The sequence below is a fragment of the Podarcis melisellensis genome (genome assembly GCF_964234715.1).
Source record: "Podarcis melisellensis genome assembly, chromosome: 5".
NCBI classification, from domain to species: Eukaryota; Metazoa; Chordata; class Lepidosauria; order Squamata; family Lacertidae; genus Podarcis; species Podarcis melisellensis.
The window spans coordinates 3577585-3595476 of NC_138537.1; the positions used below are offsets into that span (position 1 = coordinate 3577585).

The following is a 17892-nucleotide window of genomic DNA, read 5'->3' on the forward strand; positions in this document are numbered from 1 at the left end:
GGGGTTCCCTGCATGCCAGCTTCTAAACTTTCTTCTCCGTTGTTTGTGCTGTGAGAAGCAGATTTCAAAACTGTAACCCTAAACAGGCTTCCCCTAAGGGAAAGACACCTCTGTGTGAACGCAAACTAAAGAATTATGTAGTTAGCCTGTACATGGTGCTTTTGAGTGCTCAGAACGCTCCACATACATTGGCAGAGATCTTTACTACAACCCTGCAAGGCGAGCCGCTGTCCTTAGTGCCATAATGAGGATTTTGGAGAGGTGTGATTCAAATCCAGAGCATTAGCTCAGCACAAGCTTTTGCATGTCTACTCAGAAGCAACTCCCACTGATTTCAGCTGGGCTTACTTCCAGGAAGGTGTACATAGGATTGCAGCCTCTGGTCCTGTAGACACTTACTTGGGAGTAAGTCCAATTGAAATCACTGGGCTTTACCTCTGAGTAGACATGTCCTGGACTGCACTCTATCTTAGCCACTGCTACCTCACCTGTCACGGACTTGACCTGTCGGAGAGATGGTGGAGCAGCCAGGTGGGTGACAATAATAATAATAATAATAATAATAATAATAATAATAATAATAATATCAGCTTTGCATGCAGAAGGTCTCAGATTCAGTCTCTGGGGGACATCCTGTTCTGAGAACCTTAGAGAGACGCTGCCAGCCAGTGTAGACAATATTACACTATATGGACCAATGGTTGGGCTCAGGATAAGCAGTTTCATTACTCCAAAACAGTAGCTGCCACGTTGCAACTTTGTCTAAGCTGTGCAGTTTATGATAATAATTCTACAGGGATAAGGAGTCCAGGGGAAGTTTGCATACTTTGAACAGGGCCAGACAGGGTTACTATTTTATTATTACTACATTTGTATCCCATTTTTATTTCGTTTCACTTTTGATTTGTCTATCACCTTTCCATACACAAGGCTGGAGAAGCAACAAAGTTCACACACCGTATAACCATCTGACTCATTACAAAGAATTCATAATAAAAACATAACTTAAGAATGAACAACTCGTATCAGATAAAGTAATATTCAACAATCCATTAGAACAGCACACAATACAATTAAATACCACGAGGTAATAACCGAACAGAAATCCTTTCTTAACAATTACAAGAAGTAATTAGATTCAGGTAGGTAGCCGTGTTGGTCTGACGCAGCCGAAATAAATTAAAATATTAAAATATTGTCCAGTAGCACCTTAGAGACCAACTGGGGAATAATTACTAAACGATAATCAATAGAAATAACAGCAACACACAGTGCATAAAAAACCCAGAACAAAACCATGTGAAAGGATCAAATTGCGAAACAAAGAATCATATTATTATTTATATCCCACCCTCCCCAGCCAAAGCCGGGCTTAGAGCAGCTAACAACAATAAAAGAAACACAACATCCTAAAATCAATTCATTTTAAAAGTTGGGACCCCACGGGTCATCTAGTCCAACCCGCTGCAACGCAGGAACAACTCCAAGGAGTTTAAGGTTGCCTGCATACTTCTCCTCTCGTTTTTATCCTCACAACAACCCTGTGAGGTACATTAGGCAGAGAGGCAGGGACTGTCTCCAGGTTGCCCAGTCAGCTTCCTGGCCGAGTAAGGATTTGAACCCGGGTCTCCCGCCCTGTCCCAATTGCACCAGGCTGCCTCTCAAATAGTCTCCAAACTTGAATGCTTCTTGTCCAGAAACCGGAACTCTCTCTTTCCCCCCTCTTGCAAAAGGGACGTCCACTTTCTCCCACTGGACGCAGCCCCAAATATTTTTAGCCCGGCCTGCGCCACAGAGGATCTGTATTGTCGTGTGGAAGCTTGAAGTGGCTGCAGCCCAAGAATAGCAAGGTAGACTCTCCTTCCCCACCCCACTCCGCCTGGGGAAGCAGGGAGGTTCTTGGGAAAGGCGAGCCAGGAAGGCAGGGAGGGGGGCAGAGAAGAATTGGCATGGCTGCGGGAGGCCCATTAGATTGCAAACACACAAGTTTGTTGCTTTTGTGGGTTGCCTTCCTTCATATCCTCCTTTTCGCTAGACTAGAGGCACCTGTGGACGGTCGCTATTTTCAGGTGGGATTCAAGAACAGGCTTGCAAACTCAGGTCCTGCCATCAAAGGGGGTTTGTGTCACTTGGGCTGCCACCCCCCAATTGTTTTTGCAGGAAGGGAAATTATGCTGCTGGGGTAGCTCAGTCGGCAAAGAATGAGACTCTTTTTTAAAAAATATGTATATATAATTTTTTATTAATTTTCAGCATATCATTTTTCAACAGCAATTAAACACATTTTGACATCTTATACAATTTTTTTGACTTCCACCAATCTTACAATCTTACAAATTCTCTCATGTTCTTGTGGTGTGTTTGCAGCTCTTGTCTTTGCCCCAAAGACTCTCCAGTTATGTTTGCTGCAACATCATCATCATCATTATTATTACAGTGGTACCTCGGGTTAAGAACTTAATTCGTTCCGGAGGTCCGTTCTTAATCTGAAACTGTTCTTAACCTGAAGCACCACTTTAGCTAGTGAGGCCTCCTGCTGCCGGAGCACGATTTCTGTTCTTATCCTGAAGCAAAGTTCTTAACCTGAAGCACTATTTCTGGGTTAGCGGAGTCTGTAACCTGAAGCGTATGTAACCCGAGGTACCGCTGTATTATTATTAGGCAAAGTAATAATCTTAAATAAATAAGAAAAAAAGTGTGACCCCCATCACCGAGACCATTCTATTGTAACTATCCAAGCTCCCAAAATCTCAACACGTCTTGCGATAGTTTGACCCCTTTCCTTTTTAACAGTACAAATTCTACAAGCACCCTCCCTATCTCCTCAAAATCATTTTTTCCTGCATATTCCCCATCTTACCTTGATGGCACATGTTAATTTATCATTAATAGCTGTATCCCACACCTTTTTATACCATTCTTCCATTTTATATTCTGCTTGCCCCTTCCGCTTCCTAGCTACAGTGGTACCTCAGTTTACAAACAGCCCTGTTAACGAACTATTTAGTTTATGAACTCATCAAAACCAGAAGTAGGTTCTCCGGTTAGCGAACTTTACCTCGATCTGCGAACGGAAGCCAAACGGTGGACGGGCACCGGCGGTGGGAGGCCTCATTAGGGAAAGCTCGCCTCGGTTTGAGAACGGTTTTGCTTTAAGAACGGACTTCCGGAATGGATTAAGTTCCTAAACCAAGGTACCACTGTATTACAATTTGTGCAGCTGTCAATAAATTTGTGAGCAAGTCCTTCATAGCCACCCCATCATAAATTGAGGCCGTACATTTAAACCAGGGAGTTGGCATCACTCCCATTGAGTGCAATGGGATTTACTTCTGAGTCAACATGCACTCCATCCCTCCTGGCATCCCTCTCAGCACAGCGACAGAGAATACCCTCTGCATCCTCCTTGTGTGAATGGGTCCTTGGTCTCCTGCTGAGAAGGGCTCTCCACTCCAGCAGAGCGAGGGAGCACAGCTGGGATCAGAAAGCCAAACAAATGCCATTGTTGTTGCTTTCCCCTGAAATCGGGGCCAGATGTTTAACTGGGAGGGCAGTTTACCAGCGATTGGACAGCGAGCCAAGAACGGAGGGAGTAGCTTCGTTGCTCCGCTTGCAGATCAAGCCCAGATGGCCTTTTAAAAAGCAGAGCAGAGTGGAGATCCCACAACAAAGAATCCTGTAAAAAGGAGATGCTAACCAAGAGAAGGAAAATGTATTTGTTGTATTCATAGCATGTTTCTGGAGAGGACAGTTCACATTCATTCATCCTGGAGTTTTTGGGGAATCACTGACCCACTTTTAAACACATTAGAGCAGTCTTCCACAAACTGGGACCTCCCCAAATATTTTGGCCCACACCTGTAGTTTCTTATGATTGCTGAGAGGTGTCAGGTGACTCTTGTTGTTGTTGTTGTTGTTTAGTCGTTTAGTCGTGTCCGACTCTTCGTGACCCCTTGGACCAGAGCACACCAGGCACTCCTGTCTTCCACTGCCTCCCGCAGTTTGGTCAAACGCATGCTGGTAGCTTCGAGAACACTTCCCCACCATCTCGTCCTCTGTCGTCCCCTTCTCCTTGTGCCCTCCATCTTTCCCAACATCAGGGTCTTTTCCAGGGAGTCTTCTCTTCTCATGAGGTGGCCAAAGTACTGGAGGCTCAGCTTCAGGATCTGTCCTTCCAGTGAGCACTCAGGGCTGATTTCCTTCAGAATGGAGAGGTTGGATCTTCTTGCAGTCCATGGGACTCTCAAGAGTCTCCTCCAGCACCAGAATTCAAAAGCATCACTTCTTGATGGTCCAGCTCTCTCACTTCCATACATCAGGTGACCCTTAACCAACTACAACCCCCAGGATGCTTCGGGGGAAGCCACACGTGTTAAAGTGGGGGTAACAGTGCTTTAAATGTGGGGCGTGCCTGTGGACGTTTGCCAATAAGGCACGCAAAAGGATTTGGTCCAAAAGGAGCTCCCTGCCAGCGGAAACAGAGAAGGTCAGGGAGGAGGCAAGCCTTGTTGTCACCTTGAAGAGCTAGTTTTCTGTGTGCGGGTGGAGCATTCAAATGCGCCCAGCTCAATCCTGCACCTGTTTGCTTGAACGCAAGACCTGCTGAATTCAGTGGGGCAGTCAGGGCTCACCCACACTTTGGCAAACCCAGACACACTTGCAAAAACCCAATCTCACCTGCTGAATTGAAGCTTGGCTCCGCAAAATCTCTCTTTGGATTTTCCATGCATCTGATAGGATTGCCTTACTATGTTTTTTAGTTTTTGGGAAGCTGCCCAGGACGGCAGCCCAGTCTGATAGGCAGGGTACTATTATTATTATTATTATTATTATTATTATTATTATTATTATTATTATACAGTGGTACCTCGGGTTACAGACACTTCAGGTTACAGACACTTCAAGTTACAGACTGCGCTAACCCAGAAATAGTACCTCGAGTTAAGAACTTTGCTTCAGGATGAGAGCAGAAATTTGTTCAGCAGCAGCAGCAGGAGGCCCCATTAGCTAAAGTGGTGCTTCAGGTTTAAGTACAGTTTCAGGTTAAGAACGGACCTCCAGAACGAATTAAGTTCTTAACCCGAGGTACCACTGTATTCAGTTTTATGTTCTGTTTCTTCGGTTGATGTTTGGCTGTGAAGATGATCAGTGCGTAAAAAGGAAAAGGCCACTGGATTTTTGCAAGGTACAGCCATGGAACGATGAGCTACTTATAAGGAAAGAAGGCATAAACATGGATTGTGCAAATACAGTTAAGTGTTGGTTGTTTTCTGCTGCTCCAGAGAAGCGGACACGGAGCAATGGATCCAAACTACAAGAAAGGAGATTCCACCTAAACATTAGGAAGAACTTCCTGACAGTAAGAGCTGTTGGACAGTGGAATTTGCTGCCAAGGAGTGTGGTGGACTCTCCTTCTTTGGAGGTCTTTAAGCAGAGGCTTGACAACCATATGTCAGGAGTGCTCTGATGGTGTTTCCTGCTTGGCAGGGGGTTGGACTCGATGGCCCTTGTGGTCTCTTCCAACTCTATGATTCTATGATTCTATGGAGAGGTGTGTGCACAGAAGCCTCATTGCACAGATCCCCTCTTCCCTCCAACCTTCCGTGTGCATTGGGAGGGCAGTCTGCAGAGCGATGCTCAGTGTGCTCACTTGGACATCTGTAAAACACATGATAATGCAGCCTTGATAATGCACTTTCAGCATTTGTGTGCTCAGGCAAACCTCTTAGCTTGCCTCCCTAGTCCCACCTCTCAAATGCACGCCTTTCTCGCGTCCTGCTGTCACCTTCAGCCAAACAGGTTCCGCTGCCTTTTGCAAAACCTCACAACACCCATTTACCCGAGTCCAGTTTAACTCTAGCTACACGCTGCTTTTCCATGGCAAACTATGCGGGAAATGTCCTGCAGTAAACATTAGCGGGTGTTTACTTAGGGACGCAGGTGGCGCTGTGGGTTAAACCACAGAGCCTAGGCCTTGCTGATCAGAAGGTTATCGGTTCGAATCCCCGTGACAGGGTGAGCTCCCGTTGCTCGGTCCCTGCTCCTGCCCACCTAGCAGTTTGAAAGCACAACAAAGTGCAAGTAGATAAATAGGTACCGCTCCGGCGGGAAGGTAAACGACATTTCCATGCGCTGCTCTGGTTTGCTAGAAGCGGCTTTGTCATGCTGGCCACGTGACCTGGGAGCTGTACACCGGCTCCCTCAGCCAACAAAGCGAGATGAGCACCGCAACCCCAGAGTCGGCCACGACTGGACCTAATGGTCAGGGGTCCCTTTACCTTTTTAAACATTAGCTTGCCGTCAAAATGCATCTACACCCATTGATTTGTCTTGCTTGTGCCCTGCCTTTCTCCGCTCAAGGCGGCTCACGACATACATTAACACGATTCATCTGAAAACAAACAATTGAAAACAATTAAACAAACCTATCGAAAGCAGTGCCAAAATGACTTAGATTCATTTTTAAAACACACACAAAGAACAGCGCCCCTTGAAGGCCCTCTCGCAGCAGCCAGTTAGCCACCAAAGGTCTGTTGGAACAAAAGATGTCTTTGCTGGCTGGTTGGCGAGAGCAAAGCAGAGAGGGCAAAATGACTCTTGCCCCAGGCTTTTGAGACTCTGCATTTGCAGAGGCTGTGGAAGGGAGTTCCACTGTCTAGGAGCAGCCACTGAGAAGGCCCTGTCTTGCGTCCTCACCAAACGTGTCTGTGAAGGTGGCAGTGTTGCAGGCAAACAAAGTCCATACAGTGGTACCTCAGGTTACATACGCTTCAGGTTACATACGCTTCAGGTTACAGACTCCGCTAACCCAGAAATAGTGCTTCAGGTTAAGAACTTTGCTTCAGGATGAGAACAGAAATCGTGTTTTAGCGGCGCGGCAGCAGTGGGAAGCCCCATTAGCTAAAGTGGTGCTTCAGGTTAAGAACAGTTTCAGGTTAAGAACGGACCTCCGGAACAAATTAAGTACTTATCCTGAGGTACCACTGTAGTTCCTGGGTCTTGCCCAAAAAACTCAGGAGCCAGGAAGAGATAGAGTCCAATGATTATATTACTTTGCAAAACAAAAAGTTCAGCGGGATCATTTGCACAAAGGCTGAACCCCATCCCATTGCCCTGGGGGGGCGCATTTACTTACAGGTTTCTTACACAAAGCATTAAAATTTTCTCCAACCATGCATAGAAACCTTTCTCATTACCTCATTCAAGGAAGAAAACTAGCTGTTGTTAACCAAAACTCATTTAGATACATTTTACTTCAAGCATAAGTGTAAGCATTTGCTTACATAGCTTTAATTCACTGTGTGGCCTTCACATAAATACATTATGTTGCAAAAGCTGTTGCGCTTTGCGTTTTGTGTGCTGTGAACCTGCATGTGTAGCAATTTGTGTTCTCACGATAAGAGTAAAAGCTTTGCCAGCAGTTTCTGAAAGAGCTGTCATTTTTGAGGCCCTTGGGGTCCGTCTGTCCCCCACAGCAGGAGTGAGAAATGGGCTTTCTCGGAAAATCTCAAAGCCTGGGCAGGCTCCTGTGGGGGAATGCAGGGCTTCCGATACACCGACATTTATTATAAAAGTGTATTATAATATGAGGTAGACTTGTGGGGTTCTGTGGGGAACAATATCGGGTGGGGAAGGGTCTTTCTCGAAGGGCTGCCTTCTCGCCCTGAAAACTAGCAATAATTCCCTCCCTCAGGATGGGACGGCAACCATTCGCTGCTCAAATTCACCATATTTTTTAAAATAACAATTTATTGAATTTCCAAATATAACGACAAAAACCATCATTTTGATTGAACATTAACCATCATTTTTTGCTCTGTTACTTCGGTCGCTGTTTGGCTGTGAAGATGCTAAGTGCGGAAAAAGAAAAGGCTTATGGCTTGTTTCCTTATAAATAACACCTCACTGATAGCCTCAGTCAGGAAATGCCTAGAAACCAATATTTTAGCGAGGCACAAAATTACTGTCATTTGAGCTGGTGAAGAGCTTCATAAGAATTATTCATTTTATTTCTTCAGTTATTCGGCAATATGTATTTAGGAGAACTCTGATGGCTCGGTTGGCAGAGCGTGAGACTCATCATCTCAGGGTTGTGGGTTCGAGATTCCTGCATTGCAGGGGGTTGGGCTGGATATCCCTCAGGGTCCCTTTGAACTCTATGATTCTATGTCTTTTTTCATTGGCAAATTCTAAACGTGTGTTGCGCAGCAGAGCGTATTGTGGTTCCTCAGCAGCCAGGAAGTCTGCACATGCTCAGAGATGTCATTCTTGTGCAGAAGGTGCGAAAAGAAGCCTCAGATTTATTTATCGTGACAGCGTGCAATGTTTTTAATTCCGGGACGTTATGCAGAGACCGTCGCCACAAGTGTGCTCGCACACACGAGTGTGGCCATCTAGAACAATTTGAAAGGGGGTGGGGAGGAGATAGACTCTGTAATAAACGAAAATCTGCCCTTTTTCCCTTATGGGGGACACAAGAGCCCTTATAGAGTCCTTTGTAGGTTCTCCATCAGTCGGAGAAAATAACAGAGGCCAACCAGAGGATATTAAGAAGCAAAGCAGCTAGTAAGCCTGATCTTTATTGAACTGTTGCAACAGGGTGCTCCCCTCTCATGCGCAGGAGAAGGAGGAGGACCCAGAACCCAGGTGTGCCCGCCCTTATATAGACATTTTAAATTGCCCACTCTGGAGTCCACCCCCCAGATACATCACACCTACATCACAGAAAGGGCGGTCTACAGCAGAAATCTGAGTGTGTTGTTTACCTCCTGTCTGGCAGGTGACCTGTTAAAGCTCACTTGATTGGATACCCTGGGGAGCCTGGCCAGTCTTTTGTAATACAAATACTTAGTTCCTGAGCCAGGTCACAGGCTCACCCTATTCATACACAGACATACCCTTAAGACAGGATTTGTGAAGGAAAAGACAATGGGGAGGCTTTTCCATTTTCCTTAGACCTTGCAGAGAAAACATTTGGTCAGTTTGTGAGTCAAAAATGGTTTCATGGCTGTTTTCCTGTGCTGCTTCAGACATGCGGTTTATATATTTATGTACGTGTTTGCTTGGTACATTTATGAACGTTTCTTTTATATATATGACCTTAATTTTTTAAATTTCAATATATACATATGGAATAGTTGTTGTTTTCCAAGCGGAGAAATATATCATTTTAAAATGCCTGCAAACACTGAAACTTTTAATGGTGCAGAGGAGAAGTCTGGGCAGGGCAACGGAGCCCACAGGACGTGGCGTCACCTCCGGGCCCCAGCAAGGCATGGCACCGCTGGGTGCAAAAACAGGCAGGAAGAGAGGGTCCGATTCAAGCCTCCTCTGCCTGCAACTCTTCGCTTTCACTTTCATTTGAGACGCCACCTGCATTTGCTGGAATTGCAGCGTCTCTGGCGGCTCCCGGCCAGTTTTCTTCACCTCGAACCCAGGTACAAGCTGTCTCTGTGTGCATGCCAGGGTTTGTGCCAAAGAGGGTACCCCCGGCTGCTTTAGAAAGCCCGGCTGTTGTGGGCACGGGATGAGGCATCCCTCAAACACTACGTGCAAACACTCTTTTCTGGGGAGGTCTCAAGATACTAGTCCTTCGTGTTTTTGTCTGTTTTCAAGACACAAAGCCCAGCAGGTTTTCTTATAGATTGATTTGTTCAGGGGTCGGTTTGGCAGCAGCAGCGGGCACCGTCCAACCCCGTGGGAAGCTTGGAGGTCTGGGAGGGGCAGTATGCAGAAATGGTCTACCTTGCAAGGTTGCTGTGAGGATGAAATGGGGAGAGGGAGAACCGTGTGTGCTGCCTTGAGCTCCATGGAGGGAAAAGCAGGATATACCGTATTTTTCACTCTATAAGATGCACCAGACCACAAGATGCACCTAGTTTTTGGAGGAGGAAAACAAGAAAAAAAATATTCTGAATCCCAGAAGCCAGAACAGCAAGAGGGATTGCTGCGCAGCGAAAGCAGCGATCCCTCTTGCTGTTCTGGCTTCTGGGATAGTTGCGCAGCCTGCATTCGCTCCATAAGACGCACACACATTTCCCCTTACCTTTTAGGAGGGAAAAAATGAGTCTTATAGAGCAATACATACGGTAAATTTGACAAATACAGGTCCTCAAAAACGAGGCCTGGCGAATGGGTGGGGGCAGTCCCAGAGGTGACGCGCTGTGAGTGAAAAGGCCTTGATCCGCATTGCCACCGTCTCTCCACAGAAGTTGAGAGAGGACCATAGGGATCAATAGGATTTGTTCTGGGAGGAAGAGTCCAGAGGCGCTGAATCATTTGGTGTCCCCTAAGAATTATTTCCCCCTTCTCCCCATTTTTTTATTTTCAAAAAAGTTACGAAGAATCATTTTTATATTTATTTATGCTGTTTATTCAAAGCATTTCTCCTCCTACTCTTCAGCCGGAAAGGCTCCAACAGTGGCTTATGTATTTGTACGAGTAGCAGCCCCTACCCTGAAGCTCGCACTCTAAAAAGACACGGCATGAAAGGAAAGAGCGATGGGGAGGGAAGAGGAATACAAGCAAACTTGGCAGCTGATGGTTAATGTTAGCATGTGTTTCTTTGTGTGTGTGTGTTATGTAAGTGTATTTGTGAGCCAGTGTCTCTAGTGACTAAGAGTTCGGGTTATAGATCTGGGATACAGTATCTTTATCGCCATGACCTTGCTAGGTTGCCTTAGGCTGCATTTTGGATTCAGTGGGACATTTGTGAATAGGCGTGTATATCTAGGGTAGTGGATGTGGTCCCTACATCTCCTATCAACCGCAGATAGCAAGCCTGTTGACTGGAGACGGCACCACGTTGGCTAACCCAGGCCATCCTCCCTCTCAGTCCATCTTCAGTAATGGGATAAAAGTACTGTTCTACGTTAAAAGGTTGTTGTAATGATTGCATCATGAGAATCTGTGATGTGCTTTGAAGACTGGGACGCGCCGTAGAAGCTGAAGACTTGGACCCGTGGAGCTGATCCTTTGCAAAAAGTGCTCTCTAGGTGGTTTTGAGGGCCATCATCATCATCATCATCATCATAATTTATTTATTTATATCCCACCCTCCCCAGCCAAAGCCGGGCTGAGAGCGGCTAACAACAATAAAAGTAACACAAATATAGTATTTCTGGATGAAATTGTACCACCCTGCTTTAAAAAAAAAAGTGGGGGTGGGGAGGGAAAGGAATGCAAGATCTGGAAGTGGGCTGGGGGTGTTTGGAGATTAAAAGGTAAAGGGACCCCTGACCATTAGGTCCAGTCGTGGCCGACTCTGGGGTTGCGGTGCTCATCTCGCTTTATTGGCTGAGGGAGCCGGCGTACAGCTTCCGGGTCATGTGGCCAGCATGACTAAGCTGCTTCTGGCGAACCAGAGCAGCGCACGGAAACGCCGTTTACTTTCCCACCGGAGTGGTACCTATTTATCTACTTGCACTTTGACATGCTTTCGAACTGCTAGGTTGGCAGGAGCTGGGACCGAGCAATGGAAGCTCACCCCATCACGGAGATTCAAACTGCCGACCTTCTGATCGGCAAGTCCTAGGCTCTGTGGTTTAACCCACAGTGCCACCCGCGTCTTTAACAGAGGGCTGTGTGATATGGAAGTCGGAGCAAGGTTTTTTCTGCTGCTCCAGAGGGTGGACCAACATATTCAGATTGCAAGAATGGAGGTTCTGACTCAACATTCGGAGGGGGTTCTGAAACTAAGCCATTCATTTGTGGAAAGGCCTACCGTGGAAGGTGGTCGACTCATTTACGGAAAGCTGGATTTCCAGGGATTTTTCAGCCGTGATTCCTGCATTGCAGGGGGTTGGACTAGATGTCCCTTGGGTGACCCTTCCATCTCTACAGTAATGACTCCTGTTCCTGAACATCGCCGTCTTTGCTTCCTCCGTGGTTCCTTCCTCTCCTCCACCTCCACCACAATCGTACCTGAGCCTCGTCTTCCCTGCCTGCCCTTTTCGGCCACCATCGCTTCTCCAGACGGTCTTCGGAGAGAGAGACCCCCAAAACCACGGCTTCCTCCCCAGCAGCCCCGTTTCCCACCGAGCGCGGCTCGCGGGTCTCTTCTTCCTCCCACCTTGTGATGCGAAATCCAGACTCCTTTTGGCCGGGATTCCTTCCGGCCCCCGACTCCGCTGGCAGACTCCCGGGGACCGTGCCGCAAATGTGGAATCGTTCAGAGCGAGAACAGAAGGCCTTTCTGTGAGCCACACGTTCCTCTGGGAAGCCGGCCAGGAGACCTATTACTGTCCATTAAGCAGGGCTGGGGGGGCTAATGGGGTTTCGGCTGCCCCCTGGGAAAGGCCAGGCCCAGGTCTCTGTCCGACCCGTTTGTGACAGCACTGCGAGATAGTCGGACGAGGAACCTTGACTGTAAGACAGCTTGTTCCAAACCTCCTGCAAGGGGCTTCTGGTCGTATCCTCCCCCCAGCTCTCTCCCATCCCTGGACAAAGCCACGCTCTGTTTAAATGATTAACTTCCGCGCAAAAAAACAGGGGTGTTTAAACTTCCAGATCGCCTTCGGATCCCTGCGGTGGATGCACCAAGCAGCACAGGAAGATGCCTTGCGTGTGGCCACCAGACTTGGTTCCCAAACTTTCTGGGGTCACCCCCACCTTGCTTGGTCCCTTAAACACCCCCAGCGCCCCCTCCCTCACCTATGACAAAGCATTGCTCCGATTTGTGGGTTTGCACAGCCCACGAAGGAAGCTCATAATATTTAATAGGTTATTGTATTTTGGTGTTGTGTTGGAAGCTGCCCAGAGTGGCTGGGGAATCCCAGCCGGATGGGCGGGGTATAAATAATATATTATTATTATTATTATTATTATTATTATTATTATTATTATTATTGTTACACAATAAGGTTCAGTTACAGTAGCAGCTGATGGCCCATTTGCGAGATCTGTTGACTTCGCCGTAGCAGTTATTGCCAGGCTGTAATTCCCGGATTTGAAGTGTTTAGCAACAGGTTGCTTTGCTTTTGAGGTCAAAATGGCGGCTCTATGATTCTATGGTTTCTAAAAGGTTTGTGTACGTCCCTTATAGTTTTAACCTAAGTACTGAAGATGACATCTCTCCTTTTTGCCCTTGATGGTAAAGATAGGTGGTTCACACATACCCGCCTGCCCAAAATCCATAATTCTGGCTCTCCAAATTTCCGGGGCCTCTGCCTGCTCCCCAGCCGAGGAGAAGTTGGGGGGACTGTTTCCTAAAACCAGGACCCCCCCACCCTCGCCTGCCTGACTTTGCTTCCTTCCGTTTCCCTGCAGAAGCTGAGCTGTGGCATGCAAGCAGATGAAGGAACGGGCTGGCTGCTGGAACTGTTAACGGAGGTCCAGCTGCAGCAGTACTTCTTGCGCATCCGCGACGACCTCAATGTCACGCGCCTCTCGCACTTCGAATATGTCAAGAACGAGGATCTGGAGAAGATTGGCATGGGGAGGCCTGGTAAGCGAGTGCAGCAATCATCTCACTTTTCAGGCCAAGGTTGCCGGTGTTTGTCCAAAGACAGCTTTCTGGGTCATGTGGCCAGCATGGCTAAACCGCTTCTGGTGTAATGGGACACCGTGACGGAAGCCAGAGCTCACGGAAATGCCATTTTACCTTCCCACCACAGTGGTACCTATTTATCTACTTGCACTGGCATGCTTTCAAACTACTGAGTTGGCAGGAGCTTGGTCAGAGCAACGGGAGCTCACCCCGTCATGCGGATTCAAACCACCGACCTTCTGATCAGCAAGCCCAAGAGGCTCAGTGGTTTAGAGCACAGCACTATAAACCAGCCACTAATTCTTCTTCTTATTTATTAAATTTGCCCGGAAATCACAGGGCGGTTCACAACATAAAAATACAAAACGGAAACACCGAATACATAATGAAACACAAGCAAAACAAACAAACAAACAAACAAACAAACAGAAAACAGCCTCCCACAGACATCTTTTAAAGGTCACAGAATGTTAATGCTGATATCAGTAGGCAGGGAGTTCCAAGGTTATGGAAATTTGGTTATAGAACTAGTGAAGTGGAGGCAGAGAATAGGCTGAGCTAGAGGCAATGACAGGTGGAGTTCCCGTTTTGCACCAATCCTGCTCCCTGCTGGGTTTCACAAGGGCAAAACATAGAAAGCAGGGTTGTGTATAACCGCCCCGATACCATCATGAGCATAAATCATCTTCAAATGTCTAAAGGGCTGTCACACGGAAGAGGGAGCCAAGCGTGTTTTCCGCTGCTCCATAGGGATTCAAATTGCAGAATGGAGATTCCAACTAAACAGGAAGTAGAACTTTCTGACGGTAAGAACCGCTTGACAATAGAACCGACTCTCTTGGGGGTTGGACTAGATGCCCCTCAGGGGTCCCTTCCAACTCTCCAATTCTGTGATTCTATTAAAAAAAAAAAACATGTCTGGAAGGAACTCTGAGGAGCACAGAACTCAGCCATGTGTAGGATTGCATCGTCCAAGCGTCACATAAATGTGAAGTGCATTATGAATTTTTATTTCCATGTATTTTGAAAACTAGGGATGTGGGTGGCTCTGTGGGTTAAACCACAGAGCCTAGGACTTGCCGATCAGTAGATCGGCGGTTCGAATCCCAACGACGGGGTGAGCTCCCATTGCTTGGTCCCTGCTCCTGCCAACCTAGCAGTTCAAAAGCACGTCAAAGTGCAAGTAGATAAATAGGTACCGCTCCGGCAGGAAGGTAAACGGCGTTTCCATGCGCTGCTCTGGTTTGCCAGAAGCGGCTTAGTCATGCTGGCCACATGACCCGGAAGCTGTACGCCGGCTCCCTTGGCCAGTAAAGCGAGATGAGCGCCGCAACCCCAGAGTCGTTCGCAACTGGACCTAATGGTCAGGGGTCCCTTTACCTTATTTTTAAAACTAACGCATGACACCTTATTGCCCCTTTTGGAGTCAAGGTTATGAAAAGAAAATTGCCTTTATTTTGAAAGAGGCAGGCCTGAACAACGAACCCAGTCCCCTTTTACTTCTTCCCAAAACTAAATAGCCACCTGCAGTTTGGAATGCCTAGCCAGGAATTTGCTGCGCAAACCTTTACGGGACAAAACATAGGTGACACACAGATGTATGAAATGAAGACTTTCAGGTTTTGTGGGTTGGGTGTTATTTCTTTTTTAAAAAAGAATTAAATGAAAAGCATTTCTCTTGGGAGCCTGAGATTGAGTGGGAGAAGAGAGAAGGAAAGGAAGGGCTTAGCCCTGTCCCTGCCAGGCATTTTCTTGCTCAAAATGAACCCGCACACTTTCCCCACTAACTCCCCTCTCACAGAGTTCTGGATTTGTGTCTGCAAATCTGGAACCTCAGGGTTGCTTTGAGCGGAAAATTGACTGGCAGGCTAAGAACCTCCCCCTCCCCCCCCCCCGAGTTGATCCGCTACTCAAAAGGAGAGTTTCCCCACACTGACTTAGCTGGTATTCATTTATGAAAAACACGCAGAGCCATGTTGCAAATGTTTGTACATTTCCGAGCACAATTCAAAGTGTTGGTGCTGACCTTTAAAGCCCTAAACGGCCTCGGCTCAGTATACCTGAAGGAGCGTCTCCACCCCCATCATTCTGCCCGGACGCTGAGGTCCAGTGCCGAGGGCCTTTTGGCGGTTCCCTCATTGCGAGAAGCAAAGCTACAGGGAACCAGGCAGAGGGCCTTCTCGGTGGTGGCACCCGCCCTGTGGAACACCCTCCCATCAGATGTCAAAGAGATAAACAACTACCTGACATTTAGAAGACATCTGAAGGCAGCCCTGTTCAGGGAAGTTTTTAATGTGTGACATTTTGATGTATTTTTAAACTTTGTTGGAAGCCTCCCAGAGTGGCTGGGGAAACCCAGCCAGATGGGCGGGGTATAAATAATAAATTATTATTATTATTATATTATTATTATTATTATTATTATTATTATTATTGTAGCGTGTGCTTTGCCCTGTAGTATCTTGGAGCGAGGTGCATCAGAGGGTGTTTCAGCTACAATATTCGGTAAATCTTTGCAGAATTCCCTGCCACAATGAAACATCCAGTCTGGGGATGATTTCCTTGGGCACATGCATGCAACGGTGATTGGGGGTGGTGTGTGTGGGTATTTCAGGAACTGAGCAGTCCACCCCCCCAACTGTCTGACCCTCGCTTTTTGCTTTCGCAGGTCAGAGGCGCCTCTGGGAAGCCGTCAAGAGGAGGAAGGCTGTGTGCAAGCGGAAATCTTGGATGAGCAAAGTAAGGGCAGCTGTACTCAAGAGGGCTAGAAACTTGGTTTTTAAAAATCCCCGCTGGATGGTTGTTTCTTAAGGACTGACTAGAGGCATGTTGCTAGTCTCCCATTACCGATTTTTTAAGAAAGAAAGAAAGCTTAAACATTAATGTTTGATGTATTATAGTATTTTGATGTTTTTTTTGAAGCTGCCCAGAGTGGCTGGGGAACCCCAGCCAGATGGGCGGGATATACCGGTAAATAATAAACTATTATTGTTATTATTAAGCTGAAATGCAGCAGTAGGAGGTTGTAGCTGTAGCTGCATTTTGAGCTTGAAACTAGAATAATAGAATCATAGAATCATAGAGTTGGAAGAGACCACAAGGGCCATCGAGTCCAACCCCCTGCCAAGCAGGAAACACCATCAGAGCACTCCTGACATATGGTTGTCAAGCCTCTGCTTAAAGACCTCCAAAGAAGGAGACTCCACCACACTCCTTGGCAGCAAATTCCACTGTCAAACAGCTCTTACTGTCAGGAAGTTCTTCCTAATGTTTAGGTGGAATCTTCTTTCTTGTAGTTTGGATCCATTGCTCCGTGTCCGCTTCTCTGGAGCAGCAGAAAACAACCTTTCTCCCTCCTCTATGTGACATCCTTTTATATATTTGAACATGGCTATCATACGAGACGGATCTGTCCCTTTTCCAGCATGGCCTGCGTTATGTTTCAGCCTCCATGCTCTGTTTATTTGCCTATTCATTCCTTTAAAAGATGCACACCCAGCTGTGCACCATGGGGTCTCTAAGGTGGCATATTTACAAAATGTGCAACAAAGCAGTGTGGAGTAGTGGTTAGAGCAGCAGGCTAGGGACCTGGGAGTCCAGGGTTTGCATCCCTACTCGGCCATGGTGACTCTGGGCGCCTCTCAGCCTAACCTGCCTCACAAGACCAAGGGGGGATTAAAATGAGGAGCGGGAGACAGCCCTTCAGATATTCAAAGATGGCTGCCGTATCACCTTTGGGATCTGCGACCAGCGGGTTGGGCTAGATGATGCTTGGGGGTCCCTTCCAGCTCTACAGTTCTGTGATTCTAGGACTGTTAAGCCTTGAGCTCCTTGGAGGAAAAAGGTGGATATAAATGCAATAAATAACTAACTGATGCAAGAACAAAACACAAGCTAAACCAGACTTAAATCCCCAGTAATCAAAGAAAGAAATCTGCATTAAGAGCAGATTAAAAAAAAACGCGCTTGTGGACAGATGCACCATACAGACCTCTGTCCTCAGAAGGTTAATTTCCCAAGGCACTTTGGCTAATCGATTGCAATTTACAGGATTAGTTCCAAGCTCAAAATAATTAACCGCCTTCGTTTCTGCTGAGCCGTCAGATGGGAGCCAGGCGCTTTTGGTCTCTCTGGCGCCCCCTTCTGGCTGAGGCTTCCTCGGGAGCAAATTTTCATCGCCAGGCTGCGTTGCTACTGGTGGACCGACTCTGCCACTCTGCTGTTATTAACGTCTGTTTGCATAGGGTGCTGCAGTTGGAAGGGGGGTCCCTGCCCCCCCCACATGCACACAGACCCACGTACAAGCAGCAAGTGGAAGTGATAAATAGCTGCAATTGGCCGTGATGTCTGTGAGCTCAACGGCTGCAAATTGAATTCACAGTAATTATCAGGAGAGTATTGAATTA

At 47.0% G+C, this 17892-nt stretch overlaps 1 protein-coding gene across 7 annotated transcripts in view; it reads left to right on the plus strand.

Moving 5' to 3' along the window:
* TNK2 (tyrosine kinase non receptor 2) overlaps positions 1 to 17892 on the plus strand; it is a 110684-nt gene that overhangs the window by 48320 nt on the left and 44472 nt on the right. For all 7 annotated transcript variants that reach the window (XM_081910816.1, XM_081910817.1, XM_081910819.1 and 4 more), the window contains 2 exons: positions 13267 to 13444; positions 16155 to 16225. In XM_081910816.1, coding sequence (XP_081766942.1) covers positions 13267 to 13444; positions 16155 to 16225 — 249 coding nt within the window. The remainder of the gene's footprint in view (positions 1 to 13266; positions 13445 to 16154; positions 16226 to 17892) is intronic.